Source organism: Dermacentor silvarum, chromosome 8, assembly GCF_013339745.2.
Source record: "Dermacentor silvarum isolate Dsil-2018 chromosome 8, BIME_Dsil_1.4, whole genome shotgun sequence".
Classification (NCBI taxonomy): Eukaryota; Metazoa; Arthropoda; class Arachnida; order Ixodida; family Ixodidae; genus Dermacentor; species Dermacentor silvarum.
In genome coordinates this window covers 37,743,221-37,753,229 of record NC_051161.1, presented here as the reverse complement: position 1 = coordinate 37,753,229, position 10,009 = coordinate 37,743,221, and the positions used below count along the sequence as shown (strand labels likewise).

Genomic DNA, 10,009 nt, shown 5'->3' with positions numbered 1-10,009 from the left:
CATACACGTAGAATCTTCTTGTTTCGTTGTGTATGTAACCCAAGACCACTTTGCTGTCCGTGTAGAACGTGACCGAGTTCGGCTGGAAGTCCAACTCCCGTAGTATGGAATCGGCCATTTCCACAGCAAGCACCGCTGCACACAACTCAAGCCTTGGGATAGTGTGCTCTGGTTGTGGAGCGAGCTTGGCCTTTCCCATGACAAATCCAACGTGTCTGTTTCCTTGCTTTTCGGTCACGCGTAGGTATGCCACCGCTGCGACGGCCCTTGTGGACGCGTCTGAAAATACATGTATGTCCCTACTTTCGGCTTCAAGCGTCGAGACTGGCGTATGTTCTTCGCACGTGAAGATGATGCAGTGCCTGGAGAGAGTTCTTCCACTCGTCCCAGATCTGCTTCTTTTCGTCCGAAAGCGGTGTGTCCCAGTCATAACCCTTCGTCACGAGATCACGGAGGAGGAACTTGCCTTGGACCGTTATTGGAGCCACAAAACCTAGTGGGTCATAAAGGCTGTTGACGGTCGACAACACTTCTCGACGCGTATATGGCCTGTCTTGAAGAGGAGCCCTGAAGACGAAGCTGTCGTTTCCTATGTCCCACAGTAGCCCGAGACTTCTCTGCGTAAGCGACATGTCTTTGGCAAAGTCGAGGTTCTTGAGTCCCTGGGCGTGGTCTTCTGGAGAAAATGCATTCAGCACATTATGCCTATTCGAAGCTATTTTGTGCAGCCTTATATTAGCTGTTGCAAGCATTTTCTGCGTTCTTTGCAACAGACTAATGGCGTCTTCTTCTCTTGGGAGAGACTTCAGCGCATCATCGACGTAGAAGTCTCTTTCAACGAACTTTCTGGCATCTTCACCAAATTGTGGGGCAGCTTGTTGGGCAGTTCGTCGAAGGCCATACGTAGAAACAGCTGGTGATGGGCTGTTGCCGAAAACGTGAACCTTCATTCGACACTCTATAATTTCTCTAGAGATATCGTTGCCCTTAAACCAGAGGAACCTCAGGTAGTTTTGATGGTCCTCGCGAACCATGAAACTGTAGAACATCTGCTGGACGTCTGCTGTAAACGCCACTGGTTCTTGCCGGAAACGTATCAAGATCCCGACGAGGTTGTTTGTCAGGTCAGGGCCGGTCAGGAGAACGCTGTTCAGAGATACCCCTTCATGCTGAGCGCTAGAGTCGAATACGACTCGGATTTGATCAGGCTTCTGGGGGTGGTGAACGCCGAATATGGGTAGATACCAGCATTCTTCGTCCGCGTGAAGTGGTGGAGCTTCCTCTGCGTGACCCTTGATGAAGAGCTCGTTCATGAAGCTGACGAAACGTTCCCTTGTCTCTGGGTTTTTTCGCAAGGTACATCGTAGCGAGAGCAGACGAGACAGAGCTTGTTCTCTGTTGTTGGAAAGCCGACTTCGCGGTGTGCGAAAGGGGAGAGGGGCAACCCAATTGTTCAACTTGTCTTGGGTGAATTCACTATTCATCATTTTGAGGAATGTCTTGTCTTCTATGGAGAAAGCACGCTGGTTGTCTTCTTCAGTCGTTTTGAAAAGATTCCGAGCCAAAGTGTCATCCAATGTTGCCAAATGTAAATATTTTGGGACCCTATCCGCAGCGTAGAGAATCGGTGCTTCCTTTACAAAGAAATGCCTCGAGCATGGCTCGAATAGAGATGGTCGTCCGTTGTCCAGTACATGGGTCTTGAACACATTGACGCTGCTTGTTTTCCGCGTGCGACCGACGCAAACATCGCCGACAATGACCCAACCGAGGTCGAGCTTCTGAGCATACGGAGCGTCGGGGGGTCCGTTAATTACTTTGCGAACCTTGTGCGCTCTCAGGATGTCTCGGCCAAGGAGGAGCAGTATTCCAGTCTCATCAAGAGGTGGTATCTGAGTTGCTACAGCCCTCAAGTGCGGGTAGTGCCGTGCAGCGTCAGGTGTTGGAATTTCACCTCTGTTTTCAGGGATTTCCTCGCACTCGAGGAGAGGCGGAAGAGGAAACTTGATTTCGCCTGACACGCTCTGCACGAAGAAGCCCTGAGCAACTCTTCCAACCACTTCAGTGCTGCCGGAGCAAGTGCGTAGCGTGTACTGCGTAGGGGTCCCCTTCACCTGGAACTCGTTGAGAAGTTCAGGCCTAACCAACGAGCGATTACTCTGATCGTCAAGGATCGCGTAGGCTCTGAGTGTCTTCTGAGGCTGAGTTTCATGGGTCACCTCTACGAGGCAGATTTTAGCGCAAGACCTAGTGTCGTTTCCAGCGTTTGCCACTTCGGTACGCCTAGATGTGACTCGTCTTTCTGAGTTGTCTGCGGTACTCTCCTCAGACGCACTGCCCTTTGACGGCTCTGAGCTTGGCGATGCTGGGTGAAGCGGTGTGGCATGGTCACCACTGTCGCATATGCGGCACATCACAACTGCCTGACATTGCCACTGCATGTGGTTCTTAGATGAGCAGCATCGTAGGCAAATCCCTTGCTTCTTTAGGAAAGATAGCCGCTCTTCCAGGGTTTTGTTGCGGAATGCGCGACACCTTTCCAAAGGGTGAGGTTTTTTGTGATGTGGGCACCACCGTTCTAAGTCCTTATATAGATTCCACCAGCTGCTCGTTAGTAGTGGCATCTTGATTAATCTTTGCAGAAGCAGGATCCACGTCTGTTTTTCTCGCTGACACAGATGATCTTTGCCGCGTGGTCTTCGGAACATTGCCTTCCTTTCTTGGATTGAATTCAGACGAGGCATTTTGTGGGTGTAAGATGAAACTTGGGTCGTTCCTCATGCTGGCCTGATCTCTGACAAATTTGCAGAAGACCGAAAAGGGTGGAAATGCAGTGTTGTGTTCTTTCTTATATTTCGACCCTGCTGACATCCAATTCTCTTGAAGTCCAGATGGCAACTTCGAGACAATTTTGTTTACCCCTCTTGAAGTATCCAAATAGCTAAGACCGGCTAGATACGGATCAGTTTTCGCAGCCTCGAGTTCTAGTAGAAGGTCACCAAGCTCTTGGAGTCTGGTATTATCCCGGTAAGCTATTTTCGGGAAGTCTTCCAGCCGCTTAAGCAACGCATCCTCAATTGCCTCAGGGCGCCCAAATGTGTCGTCTAGCCGCTTCCACACGACGTTCAAGCCCGTTGAAAAGTCATCGACGTGCACTGATTTCAACCTCCGAGCCTGATGTGACGATTCAGGACCAAGCCATTTGATGAGAAGGTCGAGCTCTTCCTGGGCAGAAAGACCTAGATCTCTGACGACGCCTTTGAACGATGACTTCCAAGCGCGAAAGTTCTCAGGTCGATCATAAAACTTGGTAAGACCGCTTGAAACAAGGTCTTTGCGGCACAGGAATTTAAGAACATCGGCTAGCTCTAAGCTTGAGCTGTTGTGTGTCGGCGCATACACAGGCGGCTGCGGATCAACTTGTAAATCCATAGGACGACTCGTAGCTCCAGCATGCTTTGAACTTGGGTTGTTAGGGGCAGCATTATAGTCAAGTGGCCGTTTATCAGCTCTCAGGCTCATCGAATCATTCGTAGCTGTGGTGGCCCCCGACGACGTGTGAGCATTGTTTACGTGGCCGCTAGAGTTGGCAACATCCACCTCAGGAAACACAAGCGCAGCGTCGCGTAGAACATCCTGTTCATTGATAAAGCTCCTAGTTAGCTGCGTTCGGTCTACAGAAGGGAGCGTGCGCACGCGCTCCCCGCCATCCTGCTCCGCGGCTTCCTCGAGCGCATTTGCCTGTGCGTCTGCAGCTGCCGCTTCTTTTTCATGCTGCAAAATATACAATTCAGCCTCAATTCTTGCCTTCTCAATGCGCATCGCGGCCTCTCTGCGACCAAACTCTGCTCTGGCCCGGACGGCTTCTGCTTGCGCGCGTGCCTGTATGGCGGCTAGGCTGATTGTTGACGAGCCCGATCGTCGTGACCTCGAAGAAGCGCTTGAGTAGGCCGATTGAGAGTGCTGCGACGTTGTCTCTTGTAAGCGGCCGCGTTCTCGTTCTGTAGCCTCATGCAACTTCTCTCTTACAGTCACATCACGATCTGCGTCGATTGCCTTCTGAAGCTCTAATTCCTGCCGGGATTCAGATGTGTTCGCTTTGGCGAGGAAGGTAGCGTATCTGGCGGTGACGTGCTCGTAGCGCTCATAGCTTGCACGAAGCTGCGTTGACGCGCTGTTAATGTCTTCGTCTTTCGCACATGACAACTTGGTAATAGCGGTCTCCACGTTCTTCCATGCAGCGTCTACTCTCTGACAGTGCTCTTCGCGGCTCGTTTCATGCGCTTCTTTGCCTTTCATGGAAAGCGCAGTTGCTCTTTGTGATCTAATGTTTGCCGTAGAAGCTTCATGCTCTGCTGTTATATCTTGAGAGGTTTTAGGCGTCAGCTTGTCCTGATCCATATTGGCGTGCGTGCTTCACGACGTATCTCACTCAAAGCGGACGTATGAAGTGAAGACTGCTAAGCTGCGCGATGAAATTTGAAACGAGCCCACCTTGTCGTTGCCCTGTGTGCCGTCAGCAGCTCAACACCTTGGCGATGCCGTGTCCTTGCAGTAGGCGGATGTCATGGCCAAACCGGAGGTCTTGCCGTGCGACGTATCCCACTGTGGTGGACGTTGAGTTGGGCGCCGATGGCGGTCGACTTCACTTTTTTACTATGCTGGCCTCGCGGATCGCACTTGACGGGATCAAAGCGTCCGCTATCCAGCTAGATAACGGGTCGAACGAAGTTGAATATTTAAAACAAACTTTAATAACATTGGGAAGGTCAAAAAGCAAGTTAAAAACACACAAAACGTTCAGTTTTTAGCCCCGTAAAAAAGTGGTCCTGTCTCTAGGGCTGGTGGGGCGAGTCTGGCGGTCCCGCGCTTCTTGAACCGCGGTTTCCGTCCCCGTTGTCGTCCCCCAGGCCCGGGAAACACCACCCGACACCTCGCAGCGTCGTCACTGGGTCAGTTCCAGGAACCGCACGAAGGGAGCGGCTCCTTTGTCTCGCGCACAGCTCCGAGTCCGCGGGGGGTCAGTGAAAGAGAAAGCAATAAAAAAGAAGGGAGGCTGGCTTCCCTCTTGTAAGTTCGGCCGTGCGTTCGCGATGCGCACAGAACAGCAGCAGCGAATCAAAGTACAAGAGCGCACGATTAATTTGTGAGCCAAAATTATTTCACCGTGGTATACCATCAGAACCACATATTAAAGGAACATCTGTGGTCGCGTAACCACTTTGCGCGAGTCATGTTATTATCGCAATTATCATAATGCGGTTGTCGTGATATAAAACGGATGACGTTATATGATATTAGTGCACGCTTACGACTCTTTTTTCCGCTGCTGAATGATGTTCTCACACCATCCCGATCATGTTTCGTGGTATCACATAGATTGTCAAGCGATCGTGACAAGTCACTAAAGCACGGTATTCACGTCTCGCTGTTACCACTTCACTTATTTAAAACGAGGTAAAATGCTTTTTGTGATGCACTCGAAACACGAAGCGTAAATAAAAGTGATATGATTGTGCCGAGCGGAGGGTGCGACGATCACATCTCGACCTCGACAGGGAAGTCACTGATAAGTCACTGCAGTGCAAAGACGACAGCGCAACGCTAAATGCTTTTGTACACCGCCAAGAAATGTAGACCAGCATTTATCACTATGCTACAGCCACGGCAGAACCGTCCTTTAAAGACATTCACGCCGTTCACGCACATATGTGCACGTAGTGCCTAGCAGACGACGCGCGGCGCGATCCACACTATCTGTGGTTCAGCAGGTGCCCGCCAGGCGGCGACTCTGTTCGATCTCGCTGCCAATGGGGTCTAAAGGGAGGCGTGAGGGAGGAGCCTGGATGAAGCACACGCCTTATACATGACGCGCTTCGGCGGTGGCATTACGGTGTCGCTACATTGCTTCAGTGATAATCGTATTCACAAGAAACGCACAGGACAACACTGGACTTACAACTAAAGTTTACTAGGAATACATTCCACATGAACTTCACCACGCATGCGAGGCAAACCAAGAGCAGTAAGAATGTTTTTGGTCAAAGGTCACCGCCGTGGTTGCTCAGTGGCTATGGTGTTAGGCTGCTGAGCACGAGGTCGCGGGATCGAATCCCGGCCACGGCGGCCGCATTTCGATTGGGGCGAAATGCGAAAACACCCGTGTACTTAGATTTAGGTGCACGTTAAAGAACCCCAGGTGGTCCAAATTTCCGTAGTCCCCCGCTACGGCGTGCCTCATAATCAGAACTGGTTTTAGCACGTAAAACCCCATAATCTAATCTGGTGAAAGGTCAACGCAAAAAAAAAAAAAAAAAAAAACTAGCCACACACCTCTTGACAGGGCCACGACACGTGGATTAGCGTGGTAAACTTAAAAATTGAATTTCCTTATCAGTGAGATGGACCACTCACGCAATGATGCGCGCCCAACTTTCTTAGGTGGAACGCTTCGCTAATTTCTCTTTCCAGTCTACTGCGCTCTTTCCCTACAATCGAAACACTATCAAAAACTGGACGGCATCCACATTTTTTGCAATGCAAGCAATGCAAGGGCAAGTTCCCTCCAGTACCAGCTGGAAGCAAATTGCGGTGCTCAAGCATGCGCTCATTGATGCAACGGCCTGTCTGGCCAACGTAGGACCGTCCGCAATCGGGAGCCTGGAGGTATGTGATACACGACTGAAGACGCACACTTTTTTTGTGAAGGAAGTGGTGTGCTTTATTCCTTGGACCAAAAACCTTGTTACTGCTCTTGGTGTCCTATACGCAGGGGTGGCGGAGTTTTGTGGAATGTATCCGTAATAAACTTCAGTTATAAGTCCATCGTTGTCCACATTACTATCCTGAGATCGTTTCTGCCAGATTTTCTTTTTCTGTCACGTCGAACTAGATCTCAGAACAGCTCTTACTCGAATACAAGTACCTTCGTAAGCTCGGCTGATGATCGCGAGGTTGGCTTTCTTGCACGACTCCGTCTCCTGGCCGTTGAGCCCACCACATCCTGAAGCGCAAAACTTGGGAAGAAGAAGAAGACGATGAAAAGAACATCCCCCCCCCCTCCCCCCCTCACGCGCACACACAGATTCCAGGAAAATATTACGCAAGGTTGCTTTCTTAAAATCACACACACAGCTCTTTCTTAAATTCTGAGAAGTTTCGCTGTTCATATTTTTTTTTCTTTTCCTTCACTGAACGACCATATGTGACGCTATCTTGAGCAATGTCCATTTGTAGCACTGTAGCAGGCTTTATCAGCCATCGGCAGTACCGGCAGCACACATCGGCATAGTGTCTTAAAACCGAAACTTACATTTCAAAATAGAATAGACAAAAATAAATGCTTGCGAATTGCTTTGATAGCTACCACATAAGCTAAAAAAAATGGATAAGAAAGCCAAGATACGTGTCGTACCTTCTATATCACTACTTGCTTTCGCAGAACATTTGGGAAACGCAATGATATTATTTTTCAGAGTCGCACACTTTAAAAAGCTCTTGAAGCCCTAAACTACTATGCTGAGCTACTCAGTAAAAGAAAGCGTTTTGTTTAGCTGACTACGCTATGATGACGCTGCCAGCTCGAAGGACTGAATGATGTTTGGTCTACGACCTCCTCTAGTTTGGTCATAGAATAAAGAACCGTTTGGTCTTGTTTTGCGTCTCGCACCGCGCGGGGCGCCACGCCACAGGGAGCCGCCGTACTAAAATTAAGCATGGCGGCTGTGGTACAAGATCACGGAAGCAAACATGTGGACGAAAAAGAGGAGATTATAGAGGACGGTGATGAGGAGGATGACGCCGAGGACGACGCCGGACCCCAGGACGCCGCCAAGAAGAAAAAGAAACGGAAGAAGAAGAAAAAGAAAGGTGACGGCCCTAAACCCCGCCGGCCGTACTCCGGCCGTCCCACATGGCTTCGTTGTGCTGTTGGCGCTACCTTATTTGTTTACTAGCGCGTAAGGGCAGGTCTTGATTGCGCTTGAATCCCCACTTATTTGACCTGATGAAAGTTAGCAAAAGGCACGTATACCTACTGCTTCGTCAGCGCCCGGTTTACTAGAGCCACTAGAGCCCTACCGGTGCATGTTTGGCTACCCGTGACTGCTAAAAATACGACGCAGAGGGAGACCGCTAAAATGCAGGAGGATTGGTTTTTGCTGACACACACAGCTGTTGTCGTATGTACACCCCGCTCACCATTCACATGTCGAAGCGGAGATCGGCTCGCGCAGCGCACTTTTGTTCTCGGCTCGCATTGTTTCTCACCTAGTCCTACTCTTCGTTAGGTCCCCAAGAAGCCAACGGGATAGAGCCAGGGTCAACTCAAGTTTCAGAGGTAGCAGCCGCGCTCGAGAACCAGCATATTGATGGCACAGGGGACAAGACCGAGGAGAAAGGTAATTACTTCCCCTTTTCTCTTTGCACCACGTTTTTCTGCAAGCTGTTATGGTTACTGAGCATAATACTGGATTACAGCATAAAAGATAGGAAATATAAGCTCCCAGGCCCATAGAAACTTGCCTTTTTTCATTTCCTTTATTCTTCTTTTGGCACTGGGACATGCTGTGCATGCTTCAGCATAAGTTCATCACTTTTGTCATCTTGCTCCCTTGTTGCTCCAAAGAACGGCTCAGTAATTTTCGTGTCACTAATGTATTCTTTGACATTGTGTCTACAAGACAGGCACTAAAAAGAAAGCAAGTCATATGTAATTGTAACTTAGTTTTCTAACTTTTTTTTTCTGGCTGTAGTTCTGTTAAGCACATTTTTAAATGTTCCTGCAGTTTTGCATTTCATGTATTCATTTCCTAATTTAATCATAATTGCAAACGGTATTCTACTCCTAGGTGATGGCGAGGAAGCAAAGAAGAAGAAAAAGAAGAAACCTAAAGGTAATTATTGTTACACAGTTTAATAATTACTTTCAAGGCCATTGGGGTAGCACAATGACTGAGACATTCTGGGCTGCCATCGATGGGGGCGAAATGCAAAAACGCCCTTGTCCTGTGCATTGGGGGCACGTTAGAGATCCCCCTGGTGGTGAAAATTAATCCGGAGTCTCGCCACTACGGCGTGCCTCATAATCAAATTGTGGTATTGGCACGTAAAACCCCAGAATTAAATTCAATTCTAATGCTATTCCTTTTCACGCTTCGTGAATGGTCAGAGTGATGCTCCGCGCATTATCAGTTGGATCATTCGGCCCTGAATGGTGGAAATGGGTAGCATAGAATCGAGGCAGAAGGAATCGCTAAAATATCATGGCCCCACTGAGCATATAGCCGTGGTAGTGCTGCAGTTCACAGAGATGCAAAAGCACATTGAGATTTCAGTGCATATGAAAAGTTCCTTTATATTCTCTAATTGCTCTTTGCTGCCACTTGCCTTTTGCCAGTTCTGCAGCTCTAGGATATAAATTGATTGGTAATGGCTAGCACGTTTGAAAAGAATTGTTAGGGCATGTCGGGCACTGAAAAAAAATAAACTGTTAGGAGCGGGGCTGCTATAAAGTAATTCACTTTGCTCAATTCTATTTGTTCCTTATTATACAATGTGCATGACTGGCCAGTTTTAGTGATAACATAAGCGGAGTGCTGCTCAGTAAACTGGCAAAGTGCTCGAAGAAGAATTGGGCTAGAATAGCTAAATTGTCCCAGCCCAGACTGTTTCCAGGGAATAAAACATTCTCAATTATGCACGCTGTAGTAGGAAGAAATCGTGGATTTATATAATCTGGCAATGTAAGCTCGGACACTGAAAGGCAGGTAAAGCAAGAAATGAATGCCCAACAGGCCATACTTAGAAAGGATAGCAGTTGCACATTTATTTCCTTCATAATGTACTTACTGCCTACACTACTAGGGGCCGTATTCTGAAACGTTCGCCTAGGCGAAATTTCGCCTAGGCGACATTTTTAACCTTAAGTCTTTTATTATTTTGACCAAAAGTGACCTTATTGTTGCTTTTCTTTTTCTGACTTATTTTGAAACTTCACTTCATTAAAGAC

General features: G+C 48.5%; 2 protein-coding genes across 2 annotated transcripts in view; one reads left to right on the top strand and one right to left on the bottom strand.

Annotated features, from left to right (window-relative positions):
* Window positions 1–311: 311 nt before the first annotated feature.
* Window positions 312–2,414, bottom strand: LOC119462082 (uncharacterized). Its single transcript, XM_037723429.1, has one exon. The coding sequence runs from the start codon at window positions 2,412–2,414 to the stop codon at window positions 312–314; it is 2,103 nt and encodes a 700-aa protein (XP_037579357.1).
* A 5,276-nt stretch (window positions 2,415–7,690) lies between these two features.
* Window positions 7,691–10,009, top strand: part of LOC119461037 (methionine aminopeptidase 2) — a 46,465-nt gene continuing 44,146 nt past the window's right edge. The window contains exons 1-3 of the mRNA XM_037722217.2: window positions 7,691–7,869; window positions 8,289–8,399; window positions 8,850–8,894. Of these exons, the coding sequence (XP_037578145.1) occupies window positions 7,716–7,869; window positions 8,289–8,399; window positions 8,850–8,894 (310 nt within the window). The 5' untranslated portion in view covers window positions 7,691–7,715. The remainder of the gene's footprint in view (window positions 7,870–8,288; window positions 8,400–8,849; window positions 8,895–10,009) is intronic.